At 41.6% G+C, this 24,265-nt stretch overlaps 1 protein-coding gene across 1 annotated transcript in view; it reads right to left on the bottom strand.

Annotated features, from left to right (window-relative positions):
* The window catches only part of suclg2 (succinate-CoA ligase GDP-forming subunit beta), a 111,452-nt gene that overhangs the window by 57,638 nt on the left and 29,549 nt on the right, over nt 1–24,265 (bottom strand). Inside the window, exons 3-7 of the mRNA XM_034212240.1 lie at nt 12,528–12,627; nt 11,423–11,513; nt 9,598–9,750; nt 8,439–8,528; nt 5,121–5,217 (exon numbers count right to left, since the gene is read on the bottom strand). Of these exons, the coding sequence (XP_034068131.1) occupies nt 5,121–5,217; nt 8,439–8,528; nt 9,598–9,750; nt 11,423–11,513; nt 12,528–12,627 (531 nt within the window). The remainder of the gene's footprint in view (nt 1–5,120; nt 5,218–8,438; nt 8,529–9,597; nt 9,751–11,422; nt 11,514–12,527; nt 12,628–24,265) is intronic.

Raw genomic sequence — 24,265 nt, 5'->3', positions numbered from 1 at the left:
TCATCCTCATCCGAGTCAGACAGGAGGAACTCAGAGGTATCCTCTTCGTCCTCCATATAGTCCAACTCCAGGACATCCTCCACGGGTGGAACCATGGTGAGGTCCAATTGGGAGCCCCAGCTTGACACAGCGCGGGGCTCCGCTCTTGCCACCACCGGGTCCCAGCCTGAAACAGCGTGGGGCTCCGGTTCAGCGGCTGTTGCTGTTGTTGAGCCCCAGTCTGACACAGCGCGGGGCTCAATCTCTGCGGCGGACGCCACCATGTCTTGATTGCCGGCGGCGAATCAGCGGACATGAGGGGGTCCTGTCCCGACAAGCTAGCTTGGTGTGCTAACCGTCGGCGGAGGCTCTTAATGGTGAAGCGGGTACAATGCCCGCACGAGCCGGGGTTATCGATAGCCTCCCGGGCGTGTTCCAGCCCGAGGCAGGACAAGCAGACCTGGTGTGAGTCTGTGCCTGAAATCTTAAACCCGCAGCCGCATAGCCGAGCCTCCGAGTCCCTGACTCCTCTGGTGTGAGGGAGAGAAGGGTCCATCTTCGATCGCCGGGGTGTCGGCGTGGAGTGGACACGCTAGTAACAGGTACGTTACTGAGAAAAAAATCCAACCTTGCCGTTAGTCCGAAAGGAAAAAAGGCGACTGTGTAGATTTTATTCTTTAAAGAATATTAACTGGTGTGTTAATACCTTTTTTTATCTCTGTCTCCTCTGGTGTGAGAGAAAAGAGAACGTCCTCTTTACCGTGGTGTCGGTGTGGAGGGAAGAACAAACTAGCAACAGGTATGTTACTAGCTTGAAGAAAAAATCAAACCTTACCGTTATTTCGACAGAAAGAAACGGCGAGGCAGATTACAATATTAACTGGTGTGTTAATATTGCTCAGTCTTCTTGCAAAGCAAAAAAGTAACTGGCAAGCGCCCGTCGACCGAATGTTAGCTTTGGGTTCAGTCTGTGGACCGTTAAGCTAGCCCGGTTACTGATAAATCGAGATGTGCTCTGAAGCGAGAAGAGGTGTTTGAATGACGCTGCGTCGTAGCGCAAGCTACTTAAAGGGTGGGTGGATTCCCTGACGTTGACGTCAAGATCACCAGCCAATCAGGATTGGCGTAATGAGATTGATGCTTCTGTTTGCATACGCGTTGAGGCGCATCCCATAGTGAGACATCGAATGGAGTGTTATGAATGAGAACAGGAATATTCTCATAGCAACTGTAAACAAGAAAGGGGCCGGGTCGTTCACCTTAATGAGGAGGTGTGGGTAACCCTGTTGGTACGTTTCTTTGAAATAGTGCTTAGTTGATGCTAAAAGGTTTTAAACGATGCGTATTCTTAGACTCGGGCTAACAGCTTTCTTAGCTTGTATCTAAGACAGTGTGAAAAGCTGTCTAGAATAATGGGCTTAGGGTGGAAAGTGAAACTCATAGGTTTAATTAGAGCATTTAGTTACATGTAAGCTCATTTCATACACTGGGTAGGACATGTAAACGCTTTCTAATGAGATTGACTACACACTTTATCCCTGCACTATCTTCTCTGTAACTTTTCATTTACTCACTGTTATTCAGTGTTTGGAAAATATAACAATTAAGATGATTTATGAAGCGTTTTTATCTTTAGCATTCATACTAACGTGTCTAAGTAAATGTCCTTATTCTTAAAATCTCATGACTAATAAGCAAGTCTTTCAGAAATATGGTCTCAGGATACCAGGAAATGAAGGTAACTTAAATATTCCATCACAAAACAAGGCGTAAACCTGCAACTGTTTCACTTCATGTTTTGTCTTGATGCTAATCTTAACAGCAGTTGTTGATATGTTCAATGGTACTGTCGATTTTGGAAGTCCACAGTCTTTTAATCCAACTCTTAACCAGAAAGCAGATATGTGTGTTTGCCAGTACCCGATTGTTCATTCAATTCAATTCCAGATAGTTTTACCCAAGCTGGGATCACCTGAAAACTTTAAACCAATGAAAATGTAACTGTTATGCTAATAAGGGTATTTCTATTTATGTCTATACAACTTTTGGGATGATTAACATATTCAAGATAAACAGATCCGCCACAAGTAAAAGTGAGTAAAGGAAACAAAATATAGAAACATGGGTATTGGCACACACACACACACACACACACACACACACACACACACACACACACACACACACACACACACACACACACACACACACACACACACACACACACACACACACACACACACACACACACACACACACACACACACACACACACACACACACACACACACACACACACACACACACACACACACACACACACACACACACACACACACACACACACACACACACACACACACACAGACACACACAGACACACACACACAGACACACACACACAGACACACACACACAGACACACACACACACACACACACACACACACACACACACACACACACACACACACACACACACACACACACACACGATTGAGATGTATGTGTCCTCTAGATGAGGTTGCACTCCCGCTACACACATATATTTTGTTTTGACATATCCATTATTGCAGTCCATCTACAAAATGAATTGAGCTATAACAAAATGAGACAAAAAAATACAAATTCTCCACCCTTGAGAAATGTCCCTTCCCAACGCACGTCTCTTTTGAATGCCTGCCGGAGAACAGCGGCGTTCCCTAGTGACGTGTGAACAAATCGAACCGAAGAAGGATTTTAATGTGAAGCTTGTCGACAAAGCCTGCCTCAATCACAGCTTCTTCCTACTGCTAGAAAAGGAATCTCGTACCTCTCTGTGAAAATTCATCGTTTGAAAAGGACTCATTTTATTCATTAATATTCATAAGAAATCATGAAACAACAAACTTCTCTTGTCAATCTTTGATAAAGCATACTTTGAACAAGAATCTGCTCTTGTGGAGACTAAATAACATCAAAGAAGCGATGCATCTTCAGCGTGTAGTAAATACGTCTCGATAGGACGCTTCACAGTCAATCTTTGTTCGGCTCCACAGACAAGACAATCACTCTTAATTCTTTGGGAGGAAAACAAAGTTCAGAACAAGTTCAACTACAGCTAGAATATGCTTCATGACAATGCTTAATGTATTTCTCGTCTCAATGATGAGTGCTTGAAATGTTTGCGTGCTAACCTCCCCTGGTGTCTTGTTGTGAAATGTATTTCTGCATTTCTCACATTTCTTTTACACATTCCTCTGTTTGTCTCTGGGATTTCAAGTGTTTGCATCAGAGGGAGCGGGAGAAACACATGCAACGACTGTAGACTCTGGACTGAGGCAGGATTTGAGCCCATGAGTTTAAGATTGACCCGTAAAAGAAATGGAAGTTGTACTCAAAGTCGCATTTAATACATTAAAAGAGCTTTTTTTCTGACCCATGACATAGGAGGTCGTCAAGAGAGAAGTAACCAGGCAATTCTGTCGCTTGTTAAGAAAGAACGACTGCCAATTCAGACCTCCATTAATCTTACATTGTTACCACTCTTTTACACCGCCTTTACAGGTGAGGCAAGGCCAGATTATTTATGAAACACATTTCAACACAAAACAATGAATATGGCTATACAAAAACAATAAGATATATTGCAACAGAAACAATTTGAAAGGACATTGAAATACTTCTATTAAGAAAGGGAATGCAAGATGGTCTTTTTCCAACCCTTTTTCATTTGTTTTTTATATTCTACATTTCTCCCTTGTATAACAGAGTAACCCCAGGTACATTATTTATTTAGTTAGTACTAAGACTACTTTTATGCTAAAGTACAAAAAGGTAGTGATTAAAAGAACTGCATAAACATTGGATTATGGTTTTATAAGTTATGAAGCTGAAGAGTTTGATTAATTCTAATAAAACTTGACACAAATGATATCATGCTAAATAAAAACCAATTTAAATGTTGTTACATTTGTTTATCTTTTTAATGTATGTACTATCCTTTAATGCAGTGCTTCTCAAAGTGTGGTCCGCGGACCACTGGTGGTCCGTGAGCGCCCCCTAGTGGTCCGTGAGTATATTGGTAACATTTCACATTTGAAATAAATAAATACATTTAAGTTTTCCGCACTCTCGCGGGAATATCTCCGCAATGGAGCGAGCTTAAGTTTCACTTTCGATTGCATGATATAGCCCAACGCAACACCTTCATCACACATGTGGCCACTTATTTGTACCATCTTCAGGCGATTTGTAAAAAACAATGTGTTTTTGGATATTTGTGGAGTTAGGTGGTCCGCGAGTATTTTTTTATTGGTTAAGTATGAAAAAGTTTGAGAAACACTGCTTTAATGGATACAATAGCCAAAGATAGACAGCAAAGGGGGGAGGGGGAGGACATGCGGCAAAAGGCCGCGTTTTAATATTACCCTGCTGAGGTTAGGCCTTTGTACAAGGCAAGGCAAGGCAATTTTATTTATATAGCACTTTTTAGCACGTGGCGATTCAAAGTGCTTTACAGATTAAAAGCAAAAGACATTTAAGTACAATTACTTAAATGTATAGCATGTACATGGTGAAATAGCTCTAATGGGTTTGCTACTGGGACATTTTAAGGCCTGATATACAGGATGTATACCGTATTTAAATTGGTTGAAGCATTCAGCTTATCAGATGTTCTTTTATTTTGTTTACATATTTACAGAGCTTCCCCTGAGTGGTTGCTGTTTGACGACTGTGGAGTAAATGAAGGATGCTGCTGCTGCTGTAATACCTCATTACTAGTTGATGATAGGCTGTACGCCTTTAGTTAATCATCAGCAACTAGGACTCATCAACAAACATCAACATCCCATGAATATGGAAATCTCTGCTCCCTGAAGCCATTTGGATTTTGATCCAGACAAAGTCATGCTGACACGAAACTGACGTCAACGTGTTGCAATTACACTTTGCAAAACGCATTCAGACCTGAGGAGATAAGTGTGCCTGTATCCTGCAGAGTGGTTAACAGGTGGCTGCATGCTCAAAACTGCTCTCTGTGCAAAGAGGTGAAATATTGTGGATGTTTAACACTGATTGTGTGGCAGTTAATGACACATGCAATGACATAACACAAATACAGACACACAAGGAGAGGACTTTGCATGCAATACATGGTACCTTGTCCTTGGGGAGTTTCTCCGAGAGGATTGACTTCGACTTGAGTGGCGTCGACTTTCATGAACAGATCATAGAGCCTCTTAATCTGATCTGCCGCCTGCGAGGGACATATAATACAGTAATTATTACCTCACGGTTCGGCACCACCAAGGCCGCTCAGCCGCCCGCACAGGATGCATAAAACATAAACCACCTTCAACATGACACTCTGAGTTTGTTTCTAAATATGTGACAACTGGCAAATAGGACATGCATCACATACTAATATGGCTACATAGATATATAACATTATAATGCACTTCTCAGTGTGTGTGGGGACAACAAACAATACAGCATATAATATTCAGATTTTTGAGTGGTAATGTTCCGGCGCAGACGGAAAACTCATCTCTTTCGACTCCATTTCGAGCAATAAAATGGAAAAAAAACGCACTTAGATACTAACTAAGCACTTGCATACTAACTAAGCACTTGCATACTAACTAAGCACTTACATACTAACTAAGCACTTACATACTAACTAAGCACTTACATACTAACTAAGCACTTACATACTAACTAAGAACTTACATACTAACTAAGCACTGGCTTATTTAAAGCCAGTTGAGTAGCACTTAAAATGTTTGGCTCTATGAAACCTGATGTACTTATATGATTCTGTTTTCTTCAAGTTTGTATCTTCTTGGTCGAATGCACTTATTGTACTGTAAGTCACTTTGGATAAAAGCGTCAGCTAAATGCAATGTATTGCATCTATACATGACTGCCAAGTATCTTTCTTTTACTATTTAACCAGTTTTATTATTAAAAAACTAAATCATTCTTAATTAGTTTGGTTATTAATCTTTTTGTATTGAGTTCAGCAGGTGAAGTCGACACGACGAAGTTGATCAATGCAATGACACTGTATAAACCAAAATGCATAATTTAAAGTTGTTAAAAAGGTAAAAGTGTGCGATATATGTTTTTGTAATTCTTACTCATATCGCAAATAACAAAACAAATAATAGGCATTAGATCATATAGTGACTAAAGTACTGTGATAACATCTTATTGTGTTGTTATTTTCACCTTGACTCTTTAATTGACTTTTTTCATACAGGATTTATACCGGGCAAAAGTGAGTATATATACTAAAGTATCATACTTCAGTGCAAAAGTCAGGTGGTTTTATTTAATTCCACTTGCACCTTTACTCCACTACAATCCAAAAGGAAAATATTATACTTTCTAATGTACTATATATGTATCTTAATTTACGTTAGAAATCAAGGTCTTTACATAAAGAATATAGTAGTTTATTAAACATGATGTGTTGTTATAAATGAAACTTTAAAAAACGTAAACAAGAACAGCTTGGTTGATTAATCAATTGGACAATTTAGGGATAATTAATTGGTATCTATAAAGTCAATTTCATAAATGTTGAGTAATTTCATTTGAGATATTACATTACATTGCATTTAGCTGACGCTTTTGTCCAAAGCGACTTACAATAAGTACATTCGACCAGGAAGACACAACCTTGAAGAAAACAGAATCATATAAGTATATCAGGTTTCATAGAGCCAAACATTTCAAGTGCTACTCAACTGGCTTTAGGTAAGCCAGTCCTTTATTAGTATATAAGTGCTTTGTTAATAGTTCTAACGCTCGAAGTGGAGTCGAAAGAGATGAGTTTTCAGTCTGCGCCGGAAGATGTGCAAGCTATCTGCCGTCCTGATGTCAATAGGGAGCTCATTCCACCATTTTGGAGCCAGGATAGCAAACCCACGTGTTTTCGCCGATGGGAACTTGGGTCCCCCTCGCAGCGAGGGCGCAACGAGTCGTTTGGCTGATGCAGAGCGTAGTGCACGCGCTGGGGTGTACGGTTTAACCATGTCCTGGATGTAGGAAGGGCCAGATCCATTCGCAGCATGGTAAGCAAGTACCAGTGTCTTGAAGTGGATTCTAGCAGTTACCGGAAGCCAGTGAAGGGAGCGGAGTGGTGTGGGAGAATTTAGGAAGGTTGAAGATCAGACGAGCCGCTGCATTCTGGATGAGCTGCAGAGGTCGGATGGCACATGCAGGTAGACCAGCCAGGAGGGAGTTGCAGTAGTCTAGGCGTGAGATGACGAGAGCCTGGACCAGAACCTGAGTCGCCTTCTGAGTCAGCTGGGGACGTATCTTCCTGATGTTGTAAAGCGTGTATCTGCAGCAACGGGTTGTAGCAGCGATGTTTGCAGTGAAGGACAGGTTGTTATCTAGATATCTTTGCATTTGTTAATTTGACATGTAATACTTTAACGAAACACATTGACAATGAAGGACTTTATCTTGTACCAGAATATTTGTACAGTACTGTATTAGTACTTTTAATTAATTAAAATTCCACCTCTGGATATACCACAACACTTAAATCTTCTCAGTCAAAACCCCCCATTTAAAGGCCTTTCAACTGATCTCTCTATTGCTGCAACGGTTCTTTAGTAATGCCAACAGCCTGACATTGCACTGAAAGACTTCTGAATGCAGAGTCCACCAATCTCACTTACTTTTTCTCTTTCACACACACAAAGATCCTGTCATCCCCATAGCTCATTCAAGACAGCAGAGGTATTTTATAAGAAGAGCTGCAATTATCTCTGAATTAAACAGTCTGGCAGCCGACTCACAGCAACCGAGGAAAGGCGTACTGACAATGCAGAAACTTAACCAATTACGTTCTATTTCTCTGCTTGCCTGTTTGAAATCAATGCCTATTCAGTATCCTGCAAAGAAAGCATTGTATACAATTTGATGCGAACAGAACTCAAGACATCCTTGACTTTCAGTTTGCTAGATATACTTTGCTGATTTCCATATGCTGTTTTTGCTAAAATTGATTGATAATGCCACTGTGACTGTAGAAAATAAGTGATCTGAACTTGGCGTGCTCATGAACAATTTCACATTTTGCTAGCTAATGCTGTCTGAGCAAGACATTTTCATTTGAGGTGACTAGAAAACAAATGTCTTTAACTGTCCTTAGAATTATAGGCTGCCCGAAGTGTCTCTTACTGATTACGATTCACTGACAACATCAATAGGAGAATGCTCTATGGAATAATGGTACCATTAGTGAAGTTTCCCTCAGCCAGGGTGTGCGTCACAGCCAGATATCTGACAATAGACCACCTGGCAAGAGAGCCTAGTGTAGTGACACTTCACAACTTGCCTCTAGAAAACTATGCATAGCCAAAGTTTGGTCCGTTTGACAACGAGGATACATCCATATGTTTGTGTGTGCATTGTAGATTGTTTGCATTGTGTCTTTAAAACCTTCTGAGCACCCATTACCTGTCTCTGCAGAGGTCCTTTGAATTCCAAATTAGCTGCCATGCGAAGAGCCTGGTCGTCTCGCACGCCTTCAAAAATATCAATGACTTCCTATAAGAATGGCAGTGAAAGTGAGAAAAGAAAAAGGGAGGGAAACAAATGAAGAAAGGGAGAGGGAGAACAAGAGGTTTGGCTATAATTTGACACAAAGCGGATGTTAATATTAAACTGCCGACATCATAATTAGGCAGCTAGTGGCAAGCTGTCAGACGCAGAGAAAAAGGTGACTCGGGGCTGAAGCGATGGATTTATGATCATCAGACTCCCGTATCTTTGACTTTCAGAAAAACAGAAGTTCGCTTATTTGGTTTTCCTGAGGTATAAAAACGGATGAGGGATTTAAGGGGGATAGAATCAAAGTGTGACTGTCGTTGCTCGTAAAAAACAATGCCGTATAAAGCAGTTCTGGACCATATAGATTTTAATGAGATGTGTAAAGCGTGCAATGTGTTATATAGCAACTCAACGCACATACAATACCTGCAGTGGAAAATAATGAATGACATCAATCTCAGCATGATCTTTACAATCTACTCAAACATCTGCAAACCCTAGCAAGGAGGATATATAGAAACACGGAGGCAAATGCCAGCTGTAATGCTTAAATTGTACATCTGTTAACAATGAAAAGGACCTGTTGCCAAGTACCCAAGTGACTCGAGTAAATGGTATCTAATCCATAGCAACAAAGCTTGTGTATCTGTCATGTTAAGCCCGAGTGTTTTGTTGTATGAGCATCATGTTCAGCTGCTGCAGTGCACACGCAGGCAGGACTATACATGTATACACTGAGCAGTTTCCATATGCGAGTCAATCTTATATTGGCACGCTTTCAAGCCAAATACTTTTATTGATTAAAGAAAAGTAAGATCCTTGAGGGAAAATAGCAAGGGGTTTGCACCTTTCTTATGAGTTCATCTGTGCCTGACAAGATCCATTTATTTCAACATCTCAAAAAAATAAATGTTGGGGGGGCCACCAGTGCCTTTAATAAAAGAGACATATTGTGGAAGGGGGCGATACCAGTCGCTCCTACTTAGTTTTTAGCGCTGATACATTTTATTCTGTTAGTTTTCCCATTAGATCTTGTAGTGATGGGCGTGAGCTACAAATCATTTACCTTAAAGATGAGTTCTGGGGTCTTGTCGGCTACCTCCTCGATATCCATACCTCCCTGGGGGCTGCCTACCATGACAGGGCCGTTACAGGCGCGGTCCATCAGGATGGCAAAGTACGTCTCCCTGGTAATGTCCAGAGCCTCAGCAACCATCACCTGGACAGGCACAGCAGGAGGAAGCATGGCTGATGAGGAATGTTGCTACGGTACAAACTTGACTTCATGTTATTTTTTGATATTCAAATGTATTTTAGGGAGACTTAGCAACATCTGTGCAAAGACTACAGATCAATAATACCTGGTGACTCATAGAAATGTCTATTAATGTGCACTGTCCCTGTGGAATAAACTAATACAAAATAAAAAAAGGTATGCACTGTGGCTCTAATGGCAACAATATTGGTGTTTCTTAGCATTTGGGTGAAATGTACATTCTTAAATGTTCACTATATCTAATACTACATCGAACACAGTGGCCAAGGCAAAAAGCAGATTGGCAGAATCAATACTCTAAAGAAAATCTCATATGCTGTGAATGAGAGAAAGGGCGGCAAATAGAGAGGAGAGAGAGCAGCTGAGAGTTGGCAGATAAGCAGAAAAAGGCAGCAAGCAGGAGGCTCATTTGGAAGGAAAAAAGGGAAAGGAGTTGTGTGGTGGTTAATGGGCTGCAGGTTTTCGGATGAAGTGTTTGTTTGAACATGCCCAGCCCTTATGTTCTGCTTCCACCCAATCGCCCAGCAAATGAGGATGGATAGCCTTCTCTACACTGCATGTTCGCAGACAGCGCCCCTATCTCCTTGTCCAAATGTTGTCTTCTCCAGTCACTCAAACACTCTCTTCCCTCGTCGGCCTGCTTGTAGCCTGATTTTTCCCTCACACTAAAGTACCTTTCTTCTAACCCTGTTTTAGCCTCCTTCAAAATCCATCTCTTACAACCTCTGTTTGATCTTCCCTTATCTCCTCATCCCTCTATCAGTGCCATGACAGCAAATCCATGTAGATGCTGAGTTGCTGTCCTCCCTCCCCGTGGTGCTCTCGGCTCCGTGGAGCGGTACGGGTTGAAGGGTTGACGCGAGCTCCATTGGCAGGTTGACGGCTAAGCTCTGGCAGACCAGGTTGTGACTGTTACTGTACTCGACCCTTCAGGTCACTCAACTGCTGCTCTTGCCAGGTGTGATTTCAGAGCCAAAAGAGGATTTTCTTGGTAGGACAATTTAGATGGCCCCTTGGAGGTCATCGCCTCCTCTCCCTCACTTCCAATTGACCTTTTCTTTTTTTTTTTTGACAAATGGAGTTATTTCTAAGCTTTGTGAAGTCCACAGGTGCTTTCTATAAAATTGTGAGTGACACTTATTTGATTTCACCTAAAGTCTGCAGCAGGAGTGGGAGCAGAATGGGGGGAAGCGGGGGGAATCAGACATGGGGAGAGACAACAAAACGAACAAAAGACTGAGAAGGCTTCATCACCTGGAAATGTCTGTTTTGAGGAGGTACTTCATGCAGCATGCGAGCGGAGACAATTATATTCCAGCTTGTTAGTGTCACATAGAAACAGTTGTTTACCAAACACTTTAAATTCACAGTGGCCCGGTTCAATTTATGCAATGAGGCATAACACCGGCCAGCGCAAACCCACAGTAAACAACAGCGTAGGGCAACTATTAAAAAAACGGGGGATAAAAACATAGAGCCAGACTGCCTTCACAGTCATTAATTTTATAGAACTGCATTACTGGACTCAAAACGCCTTGAAATGAGGTCAGGAGAAAAAAAACACAAAGAAAGAGCAGAGTCTATCTTTCATTCCTTCAGTCTGGGCGAGGCTCACCGTTTTCACTTTCACTCCATCTTTGGGCGTCTGCTTGGTAGTCAGGTTAAAGCCCAGCATCTGATTGGCCAGCTCACCAACCACAGCAGGGCTGAAAGGGAACAGGGTTTAAGTCAAAGAGCCCTAATTTTTATTCTAAGAATCACTGCAAAGAAAACATTTACAAGATGAAATATGAGAGAAGCAGGTGAACTGACACACAAATAAGTATTTATTTATCTCTGAGGAGTTTATTTGAAGAGCCTCAGTACTTCATGTAACGTATTCTGACAAAGCACAGTTTTTGGATACACTTTGCCACATCTACACATCACTATGAATGAACCTCAATTTGTACTCTCTGTTTTAAAGCCTGCCTGCGTGCCAGAGCAGCTTCTTCAAGCCTGCTCTGGTTTTGTTCGAGAATGAAAAAGAAGCCGGGGTTGTACTCATCCTTTGATAGATGAGAGGAAGGTGAACTGCGCACTCCTATCACTGTCTGGGGACGATAAACATCAGCATATCTCACTTTGAAAAAGATTCCGGCCATTCTGAACCCAAAAGTAGGGTGAAGATGATACATATCTGGGACGATTGTTATAAATCACTTTTTTTTGCCTTTGAGGCGGGGAGTAGCTGGCAGGTACTTTTACTAAAAAGATTGCACTGTTTTAGTGCATGGGACTTTGGATAGGAGGAAACTGCAGTGCCTGAGTAAAGAAAAACTATTTCACCTTTTGAAAAATGCACATGATACACACCAATACATAAACTCATCACACTTTGTACTTTAACTCCAAGCTGAAACAAAATAAACTCAGCAGCTGCACTGAACCAAATCAACAGGAGAAGAAAACTCCGTATGAGGTGCAAAACGCTTCAGTCGACCTTAAAATCCCCTTCTCAACATTTAATTGAGGGTAGGCGCTCGACAACGCGGCTACGGAAGAAAGAAAAACTGTTTACTTGGAGCACAAGTAATCCTGACTGTGTCTTTGTGTCTGGGGAGCGTCTTCAGAGAGCGCTTTGAGCCTCCTCAATCTAAAAGACGCCGTCGCGGGAGAAATAATATGAATGCCTCTTCCTTCAGGAACTCACAATGTGATGTAGATAGGGGCATACTTACTCCTTTGTTAAGTGCACTCCACCTTTAAGACCACTGTCGAACACACCCTTGCCTCTGCCACCGGCCAGGATCTGAGCTTTCAAAACGATCTCCTTGGCATCTGTAAGACAGGGCGAGAGAGAGAGACAGAGCACTTAAGAAATAGGCTCAGCCACTTGAATGCCCCCTTGAGCCTGCATCTTATCTATCCATCTGATTGAGGGAGGCAGGGGAAGAGGAAGGGAGAGGGGTGAGTGTGGTAGGTGAACAAATAAGGGATTATGTCGGTAGGGAGGAGAGAAAGATTACACTCCAGAGATCAGCACCAATCCACAAGGAAAATAACCCGAGCAGAGGAATTATTGTAGTCATCGAAATAGACATTAAAAATGAATGTAAAAAAAGCCTGCATATATGCAGGCAACTTTGTGAGAATGGAATAAGGCAAAAATAAAGTAGAGTATCTCAATATCTATAAAAACCTGTCTGAAAATGAGCTGATCAGATTTTGGCCACTTAATGATGTCATAACGATGTTTTGGCTTGTGTAACCATTAGCCAATCACCAACCAAGGTAACCCCCCCCCCCACCTTATCACCTGAATCTCCTCCTAGAGCACCATTGTGTTCTTTGTAACCAAATATCTCAGAGGGGCGTGGGGAGGGGCTCCTTATTTTTCATCTAAAGTAACAGACAGAGAATCAGCACTTTGGAAACAGGGCTGGAACAGAGGGGATTATGGGATGCTACAATGATCTGTGTTTGGAGCCAAACCGTTCAGAGACATGTTTTGTATATATCTGAGACCTATAAAACATTGATGAAAAACAGTATAATAGGGGACCTTTAAAAAAAACGTCTTTACTTAATATCACGGTAATCCATGTCTGTCTGTAGAGATATCTTTGTCTAAAACAAAACTGTGGATGGACTCAGACTGACATTGTGTAGAACTTGTAAGCTTTCATGGTTAAGAATACCATCCACATACAATATACACTTCAACTGTTTAATTGGTTATTTTCCTTTCCAGGTTCAATCCCAGTGCTAGGGAAATAAGCAAAGGCACAACTGTTAGGCAACTTTCACATGACCTTGCTCCAATTATAACCACCCTGCATCCCCTTTGCTGTCACAGCCACCTTGCGAGAAACCTCATATCAGGAGGAGCTGTCTCTTCAGAATCTCCCTCTATTCAAATAGAGAGAGGACACTTGATGAAAGATGCTTTCTGGCTAGGTTATTATTATCTAGGTGGGGGAGTTCAGCCATTGACAGGTGGCTGCCATCAGGGTGGGAAATGGGTGTCAGGGAGAGTGGAAGGGGATGATCCGCTGTGCATTGGCTAGAAAGACACCTTGACCTTGAGCACTGCAGAAAAGCTCTTCTTTCCCTTGAAAAAACCCCGTCTGTGAGCAAGGTTAAGAATGTCTGGACAGGAACTGGTGAGAGGAGAGAGACAGAAAACTCTGGCCCTGTTCACTGCTTGGTAGTAAATAAAAAAGGAGCCAGAGAAAATAGCCTCCGACAGGGTGGCAGGGATTAAACTAACACTGCATTAGGGAGGCCCGTTCTCTGTGGAGAGCCGACAGGGGTGAAAGGGAAAGAGAGAGGATGAGGGAATAAAGGTGTGCACATGTGCAAAGGGCTCTGAGGAGTCATAAATGAATAATTATGTTAATACAAAACTGCTACTGCGCAAAATTAAAAAGAATTCAAAGCAAGATGAAATAGTGTGTCCTGTGGGCATGTGCGACGGAGAGGGACGCTCAGAGGAAATGGCTTTTGCTTTCAAAAAGAAAAAAAAAGAACAAGTGGAAGAACAAAGACGCAGGCCAATAGGGAGATTGCATTGTTTGAGGTGTGGAAAAAGTGACACCTCGATTGGTCCTTTAAAAAACAAACAAAAAAGAGCTAGATATGGTTTTAAAGCCAATATATGAAATATACTAAAAGACATGTTATGTGCCAGGAAGGTAATGGAGTGAGAACAAGGCAGGTGTTCATTCCTGCTGCACTAGTAATTGATAGCAAACCTGCTTATTAAGCGGCACAAAACAAGATACTGTAGCAAAATCAGCAATTACGAATGGCCACTGAAAGAGCAATGTGCTGATAAGAGGAAATGTTTGAAAAAGAAGAGACAGACAATGAACACCACAAGATATCTAGGTCTGAATGCAGACCAGTGCATTTCAAAGGCTGTATGATGAAACAAAAAGCACATCATTCTAAAAGAAAAGAGATGTACGGTAGAGTCATTCCAAAATTTCTGATTAACATTAAAACAGCACTCTCTGTTGGATCACATGGAGAGGATAATGATGTCCTTAAAAGGTCAGAGTGAACAAGGTGCATGGTAAAGAGCATGGCGGCCATTATCCGGTATATGACAGACATGAGATGGCCTCTAACACCCAGTCAAAGGTTGGTCCCTAATGAGTGCCAAGCAGAATGGGAAGTAGATTACATTACATTTCATTGCATTTAGCTGACGCTTTTATCCAAAGCGACTTACAATAAGTACATTCGACCAGGAAGACACAACCTTGAAGAAAACAGAATCATATAAGTACATCAGGTTTCATAGAGCCAAACATTTCAAGTGCTACTCAACTGGCTTTAGATAAGCCAGTTGAGTAGAGTGGAAAAAGAGTAGTAGTATGTAAAATCAGACACAAGCCATGCCTTTATACTCAACCCAGACAATGCGATGAGCACGTGTCTGAAGTTCATCAGTAAAGACACCAGCGAGCAGTTTGAGAGTCAGAGCTTTAGGTGTTAATTCAGTGAAAAAAATGCTATATTAAATCTGTAAACTGGGGGGTCTCTAATGAAATCTGATTATTAATACAGTACATTCTGTCCTTCCTTAAAGGTCACTACTGTGAATGTATGGGCACCAAGCCCCCAGGAAGAGCTACAGGCGTAAAAGCAAATTTCGTAGTGGCCAAACGGTGAACCCACAACTTTGGTGTCAGTCACATGATGCCATTGGGCCCAAAATGACTTTTTCCCACTGACTTTCATTGGGAAAGACATGAATGTAAAGCAGCATTTAATCACATTTGAGGTAAAGCAACTTCCCAGTGCAGAGACTTAAATTACTTCATCATTAGGTCCTAAAAGTTGTCAAATGTGCTAAAAGCCAAATACAGATATATGTTCCCTCTCCATCCATTAGACTGAGCCACAGAAATACCTCTCGCTGAAAAGGAATTTGGTTATTATATTATTGGTTGGATAGAATCCCTTATCTTGAGGGGAAGGGGACCACGGTTGCATAATCAGTGCTCCGCTTCCATTTGTATCATACACAGCCCACTGTGAAGATGCGGAGGAAGATTTTCATCTCCATTTATTTTCTATATCTTGGGGACACAGAGGGAGGAGATTAACATTGCACAACATCTCCAATCACATCGCACGCGATCGGAGTAATGCGGTCATCATCCTCCGGCTCTACTCATTCCCAAGTAATGAGTGCAAATCAACTCCCAGTCTGCTTGCCAGTGACAGCAGCTGGCAAAGACAATGTTACTTCCCCAATCAGTGTCTCTTTCACCCCCTTTTATTTCCTGTGCACTTTTGAAAGGCCTATTCTTTCCCACCTCTCTTTCCATGTAGCCCTGAGTGGCCAGCGGCAGAGGTAGCTTTGGTCTGATATTTAATTAAGCCTTCGAGGGCTGTGCCATGAGGGGGATGCTGGCTGGTAAGGGACAGATGTAGGCTGTGAGCCAATCCAGGGAAAGTAAGATGTGGCTACCATCTGCATGGAGATAGAAGGGCCCTCCCCAGCGTGCACGTGCTGTAATGAAAGTAATGTGGCGGCTAAATGGAGACGACTAATCAAACTCTTGGGAAAGAGGAGAAAACCAACAAAAGCCAGGCAGCCACATCAAACACAGAGAGCCTGTAGCATCCTATGGATACATGCCATTAACTCTAAAATGGAGGGGAAACAATATCAAATATATCTCTACCTTCAGCATCTGTGCATCAGGACAGCACACCTCCTGGTTGTGATAAAAGAAAGGGTTGATTGCTGTCTGTAGACAATACAAGGGTCTGAGATTGTCAGTCTACAAGAACATTGAAACAATTAATGAAGATGTGAGTATTCTTATCCCAGTATTTCAAGCAGCTGAAGTATAATTCATAATTCAGTGGTATTCCAGCACTATAAGTAGAAAGAACAACAATCTGTGCTTCCGTTTGCTTCCATCTAGTGGCACATGGCGTGTCTTTAAATAACTTTAATTATGTTGTCAACGGCATATTGATAGCTGCAAGAAGCTATTGGAGCAGCTCTAGCTTCTGACTCACTTCGCCACAGGGCTTATTTCTTAGTCACACCCATGGCTCATTGATATTGGGAACAATGAACTCATGACTTTCAATAGGAACAATTTCCAAAGGCAATGCAGGATATTAATGACATAAAAACAAGGCCAATATCCAATTAGCTTTACTAATTGCAGAAATAGAAAACTAAATATGTGATTACTGCGAGTATAAGGACCAAATTAGGCCAACCCTTTTTCCTGTATGTAATTAGTTTTGTAAAGCACTTTGAATCGTCGCGTACAAAAAAGTGCTATATAGATAAACTTGCCTTGCCTTGTATATTGTTAAGTGTTATAGCCAGGCCAGTGCTGACATTTAATGACACTCTGGCATTGGCAGCGTAAATGGAAGATTCATTTAATATTTAATGTGATGATTTCCTTTAACCACAATGGTAATACCGCCGTTATCTTCGACCAGTCAAGCTTTTCATAAACTTTTAACATTTCCGATTCTGCCAGACTGTGAAAATGTCAGACAGAAATTGGCTCTCCATTCATGCACTGATGGCAGGTGAACCAAAAGGAAACCTTCACTTTTCATCTGTTTTGACATATAATGGCCATGGATTTTTCAAGCTAAATACCTTTCTCTGTTCAGTTGAGGTTGAAAAGTCAACAAACATTGATACATCCTAACCACGCTCTACAAAGCCATCTTGCTAACAGCATGTTTGTAACATTTGGACTTGTATAACAAGGAAAAGTTAGATTTTACACAAAAAGACAATAGTTTGACCTCTTTGTTTGCCACCACGGAATATATCATTACCATCTCTCTGGTTAAGCCCACTGTCCCTGTGTCCATCGCTGCCTCTAATGATGCCATCTCAGTGGAATAAAAATATAAGTGTCCCGGACCGACAGTGGCACCTCTGCGTGACACCTTCCTCCGTCACCGCTTGCATGACGGCCGAGTCCTCATTAGAGGACAAGTCCACCTGGCTCTCAGACAGAGACAGCACTTCTAATGGCATCCTGAGATGGCCCCGATCTCCTCTCAGTGACAGAGAGGTGCAGTTCAAATCCCCGACTCGTTTTTTTTTTACTGCCATGCAACCTGAGGGGTGACAGTAACGATAATGGTGTTGTGGAACGATGGGTGCTAAATGACCGTGGGGATATCAGTCGGGGAGAATGATTTTGTTTGACAACGAAGCCTCTTGGAACTCATTTGCTCGCATCATGAGACAGTTCACGAGAAAAGCTCAAGGTGTGCAGACTACGGAGAATCTCCATAAAAAAAGTAAGTGAGTAACCAAGAGTCTGCTCACTTCTCATTACTGATGCCACAGTATTCATCAGTTCAGCATGAACAATAGCATACAGTATCAAACTATTCTAAAAGCTGCCAACAGCTGCTGCTAATGCACTGGTGGGCAAGAGCACTACTTGCAATGCCATTTGCACCGACAAGTAATGCAGCTTGTCTAATGGATCAAGGTTTCTACCAAAGTGCATTTCACACCACTAGAATCCACATTTTAGGACCTAACTCTTACTAATACCAACATGACTAAAGAAAGCCTGCATTTATTCAAAGTGCCCTGACAACAAACAATAGCCTACATGTTTACTTGTTCTGGCACATAAGTATCGTTATAATACGATAGAGTGGATGTGTGAGATATCATTCCACGTCTCACCCACAATATGAATAGGTTAGGATGTGTAATGAGGAGGTGGAAACACTAAGCTGCTTACAGAAATCAGCTCTTTGAGAGACAGCACGCTTTACCAAGCAAAGCCTATTTACAGCTGTTAAGACAATTTCAGAAGCATGGCTTTTTTCCTAGAGAACGAGAGACCTCAGAGAAAGCTAATATGTGGGATTGCAACAGGTCCTTGGAGAGGCCAGCAAAGTGTGTGTCTGTTTGAGTATTGTCTATGTGCTAAGTGCAGTTACTCAAAATGTATGTGCGTGCAAGTGGTTTGAAATAAACTACCCAAGTATCTGAATGAAGCTGGTGAACGGTCTGTCTGGAGGCCGCTGTGCCCCTGTTAATAACCTTCTGCTTCCCAGCCCCTCCATCAGGGGGGAGTTATCTTGGCAGGGAATGGAGATGGGAAAACTGCAGACTAACATCTGTCCTTTTGTGTGACAGGTCAGACCTCTGAAGGGGGAGAGCTCTTCTGTCCATCAGCGGAAACCCCGCAGGGAGTGAGGTGGAGAGGCTGAGCAACCTGCAGCTCATTTGAGTTCCTCTACCATGTGATGTACTGTAAGTGCCGTGGCAAACGAGGACACTGAGGTACTGCCGTAGTACTACCTTTATTTTACCGGTGGGGTGAGGCAATTACAAGAGACAAAGACAGACAGCAAATAAGCACACGAGAGGAACAACAGACTAAAGTAAAGGGAGAATGAAAGGCAAAAGATGTGCGAGTGCATTCGGAGAGCGGAAAACAGATAAGAGACGAGAGGGCTGAAAGGGAAAGAGAAAGGTCAGAATGGGTGGGTAAAATGCAGAAGAAAGAGCAATGTTGTTTTGACATGACATTACCAGTTAATAGCTATGTAAATAGACCTTAACACATTTAGTAGAGGTTATTAACATAATACTTATTTCAAACTCTGGCCACGTAGACAGCAGCAGCATGGTTAATGGTTGCACTTTTGTAAAATGATTTTCTTTTATTATAGTGTGCACAGAACAGATGAGTCATACGTGTATATAAGGGGTACACTTACCAAATACTCCAACCAAATGAACAAGTTCATTTAAACAATCCATTATTCTATGATTATGTTACTCTGGTCCTTTGCTAACTGCACATTCGCATTTACATTTGTACAAAGTGGTTGAACACAAAGTGGCCAAATGTCACGACTCAGTGAGTAGAAGGTAAAGGCATTGACCAATCAAAACCAAACACCTGTTACACATCTTGCCAATAGATTAAAAGCATTATTGTCAGTGAAGCTGACACCATTAGAGCACAGGGTAAGACTTCTAAATGGTCAAATGTTCTTCCTCATCCCTCGAACAGCACATTTGGACCATGGTAGATTACTTTGTATCTGGGTAATAATGGGTAAGGCCTATCAATTGCTCCTGGGAACCCATGATTCACTTAATGTACGATGCTATGAGCTACACATGCTGTACGTTACTGTTGAGGATTTATAGCAACATCAACTGATGCACTGTATGACAAGTGTTCCTGACTTAAGATGTTCACTCTATCTCTAGAGAGCCTTCTAAGTTTGTGAGTACTTTTTTATTATACAGTTGTACTTTTTCATCCTACTCTGACTGGCATTGTTGCAGGTTACCTCATTATAAGAAGAGATAGCTAACTCCTCTTGTCTTACATTACATGTCATTTATTAGACGCTTTTATCCAAAGTGACTTACATACATTCAGTACTGTGGGCAATCCCCACAGGAGCAATTTGGGGTGAAGTGTCTTGCCCAGGGACTCAACAACATGCTGACTGCAGTGGGACTCGAACTTGCTATCCCCTGTCCAGCACACTATCCACTGAGCCACAGCCTCCCGTGCACAGCAACTTACATAGTTGTATAACTCCACAACATATAGACCGAGTCCACTGGGTCTTGTGTTCTCAGTTTACTTCCCCTCCTACACTGGCTCATGAGTTCACCCATTTGAAAAGGACATCATTACAGACATGTTTCTCCTTTTCACCGTTGCCGTCATTGTCGAGCTACAGCCGTGTTTGCATTGGGAACAGCGGATTGTGCAATTATATACTCTCACTGATGGAAATGCCAAGTGGCATGGAGATGGCAACAATTCAAGTGCAATACACCACAAGACTGAGGCTGCATATGCTTTTGAAGTTCAAGAACCCATTTTAAGATCAATAGATTGAGCAGCTGCCTTAGTGGCTTCCGTCCAGTAGACCAATGACAAGAGGACATGGGTTCCAGCTGGTGTTCATACGCACGCAAACACACATAGATATAAGAGGGTTGTCTTATCCCACACTACTTCAGACAAAGACAGAAGTGAAAGGGTCTTGGTTGAGCCAAATCTACTCCGCACTAGCTGCTACTGTCAGCGCTTTTCAGAGACTGCTTCATTTTCCGAAGGGGGGAGATGAAAGTGGTCTTAAAAGGGGCTTGAAGTGTTGAGGTGCACAAGGCGTCTCTATTGGGTTCTGTGGAAGAAGAGGGAGGAGATGTGCACTGAGGATGGGTCCGACCATGATCCATGTTTTAACCATGTTTGACAGTAGGGTATGTTAGCATGTCCCTTGTTTAAAAGGAAATGGTTTGCATGTGTCCATAGGGTGTACGGTACAACTGTGACTTTCTGTGTTTCCACCAACACATCATTAAAATGATGGGTTTGTGCAAACCTATTCGAAGTCATTGGTTGGATTGGTATTGCATACAGAGAGCTGAGCATAATAGAATTTGATGACAGAGGACCTAGGTCTTATACAACACAGTTGTACAAACAAATCCAGGTAGCTAATAAGTGGAACTGAACTGGAGTGAATAAAAGAAAAGGCACAGAGAGAGAAAGCAATAGGAAAAAAATATATCACTGCAATGCTTCTCACAAATTCACTGCTCAATGAAGGATGAAATAGCCTTCATAAAACATGCAATTTAGGGCCAGTATTATCCAGATAATGGCCCCATCACAGAGCAGGTGTTGAGACAAAATTACATAAAAGAGGAACTGAAGCATGGATGTGCCACAGTAACATATCACTACTCAACGCCCACAATAGGGAAAGTCCTTCTAGAAGGCACATCTTATTCCAAGAGATAAACAACCACATGTATAGAAGCATTTCATATTAAATGTTTCTGCATTATTGTGTCCCTAACCAGTTCTTGAATTGCATATGTTGAGTATGTGTGGAAAGCTGAGACTCTTGTGAGTCCAATGAGCACAATTTCATAAATGTGTGACTATTTAAGGCCCCGAAGTAGCCATTTCAATGTGAGTAAAACTATTTGTATTGGATATCTAAGGTAATCACAGCCTCATGAAACAGCTCCAAACTCCTGACCCAGGGCATGCAGATGATGTGGAGCTTTCCAAGGTATATATAAAACAAAAGGGATTTTTTTTTTTGCAGTTTGAATAACAAAAGTGCTTGCCTTCCAATCACTGATTGAACGGCAATTGTTAAAGAAATCTTCAAATATCACATTTTGATAACCAAAGTTCCTCAAAGTTTGGTGGCATTTATGTATTTTTTGTATCTGGCACCAAAGCAGTGCAACACATGGTGTAAATTCAAAACTTGATGAAGTAATTTTTGACACAGAATAGCATGTGACTGACCCATCTTATACTTCCATCACAATGTTCTAAGAACTTATCCAATTTCACAATGAATGAATGAAAACTAGCATTGTTTTTAATATTAAATGGAACACAGCATATGCGTCCCAAGCCTAAAATAAGTAATGCAATTGATGTTCGCTACCTCACTTGAGTGACAAGCGAACGGGTTGCATTTTTTTTTACAATGCACAATAGGAAGTACAGTTTTAAATGAAAAGGGACATCTCTACAGCACATGTTCATTAAAAACCCCAACAAACAGTATGGAACTCCCAATGTCTATAATGATGGTCAAAGTCCTTTCAGCCCTTCTTTATGGAAACATTTACCCAAAGCAGATGTGAATGAATACATAAATAAGGCATACTGTAGCACAGCATCTCCACTGGCATATGGGCCAGTTTGGTTGGAAGAGAGGAAACTATTAGGGAGGACTTGGTTGAGATGCAATTGTCACGCATGGATAAGGAAGCCCTCAGAGCGGCGTGTGGTGGTGCCCATGTGTGGGAGGAGTGTTTCTGTGGCAGATGGTACAGGCTAGACTTTGTGTTGGGTTAGTGGAGAAGCATATGGTACTCCCTAGATGATCTCATAAACCAGCACCAGACCCAGTCAGAGGCGTAAATGCTTCTCCACACCCTGCCAGAGAAAGCAGAACCCTCCATGTCACCAAGCAAAACAAATGGGGAGGCCCAGCGAGAGTGTGAGCGTGGGCGTTATGCTGAATCTTATGCAACTTGAGCATTGATTTAACACCCTTACTAATAAACCCTTATCGACTAAAACTTTACAAATAAAGGCAAGCTATTGATGTATGATGTTGTTATTTTTTCTGCCTATCACCAATAATTACCTGCTTTTTAAGACCAATACTTTTATGTAAAAACGATTATTTTAAATGTTTATATTAAAGAAAACACTTTTATTTTATTCATACATGAAGATGTAGTGAGCAAACATTGACGATTTAATATTTAATAGCTCCTACGTTACCAATGCAACTGACATCATTTCATTACATTTAGCTGACGCTTTTGTCCAAAGCGACTTACAATAAGTACATTCGACCAGGAAGACACAACCTTGAAGAAAACAGAATCATATAAGTACATCAGGTTTCATAGAGCCAAACATTTCAAGTGCTACTCAACAGGCTATACATCACATTTGCTAACACCAAAAAAAGGACATTTCTGACTCTTCAGATTTCATACAGCTTTCCAGAATGTACATTGAAACACTTGCATTGCAAATAGCGACGGTGCATAACGCCACCTAATGTATCGGAGAAGCAAAAACCTTTTTTGTTTAGTCAATTCAAGCAACTTTGGCGATTATTTATGAGTTATAATTTCCTAATGGGTTTTATATATAGTTTTCCTCTTTTTCAGAGACTAAGTAGTTCAAAATGCATACAATTTCAATTTGACTATCTACCTTTCTCACCACTTATATATTTCCATAATGGGGGAAAAGGCAGTAATGTACAAGAATGCATTTTAATGATTGCACAGATTAAGTTTGATCATATAATTATTGTAAGTGGGTTATCTTTTATACATCTGTGGTTAATAGAGACCTGCAACTGCAGTGCACTTAACTACATGTACAGTACCGCCCATGAACGTTTTTAGTCCACCCTGTAATAGAGGTAGGGTAGATAATTCACTTCAGAAACACTTTGTTATATTCCAAAAATGTCATCTGTGGAAGCCGTGGCGCTGTTAAAAGCAAGTCCAATTATCTGCCTTTGGAGGAGGGGCTCTGTAAGGAAGTCTGAAGGAAGGGGCAGATTTTTTTCGGTTGTGTACTTTCAAATTCTAGCGCACTCGAGCTGGTTTCTCCATTCTTACCTACCCTACCTTTAAGGAAACGTCTGGAAATCGTATAACTTCCCTGACACTCCAAAGCAGAAACGTTTAGGATTGTATGGCAGGGAACTTCCTGTCTGTTCTCCCAGTTGCTGCCATGGTTACAGCGGCCCCGGCCCTCAACACCACTGGCTCCTTCATGATGCCCTTGGCTCTGTGTCTGGAATATCCCGTGTCTCTCTACAGTTAGTGATGAGGAACACACTGGACGTTTCTGGGAGGCTATCCAGCAGTCTCCTTTGCACCACACTGCACAATGGGACA

Source organism: Gymnodraco acuticeps, unplaced genomic scaffold, assembly GCF_902827175.1.
Source record: "Gymnodraco acuticeps unplaced genomic scaffold, fGymAcu1.1, whole genome shotgun sequence".
Classification (NCBI taxonomy): domain Eukaryota; kingdom Metazoa; phylum Chordata; class Actinopteri; order Perciformes; family Bathydraconidae; genus Gymnodraco; species Gymnodraco acuticeps.
This window is presented reverse-complemented; position numbering and strand designations above follow the sequence as displayed.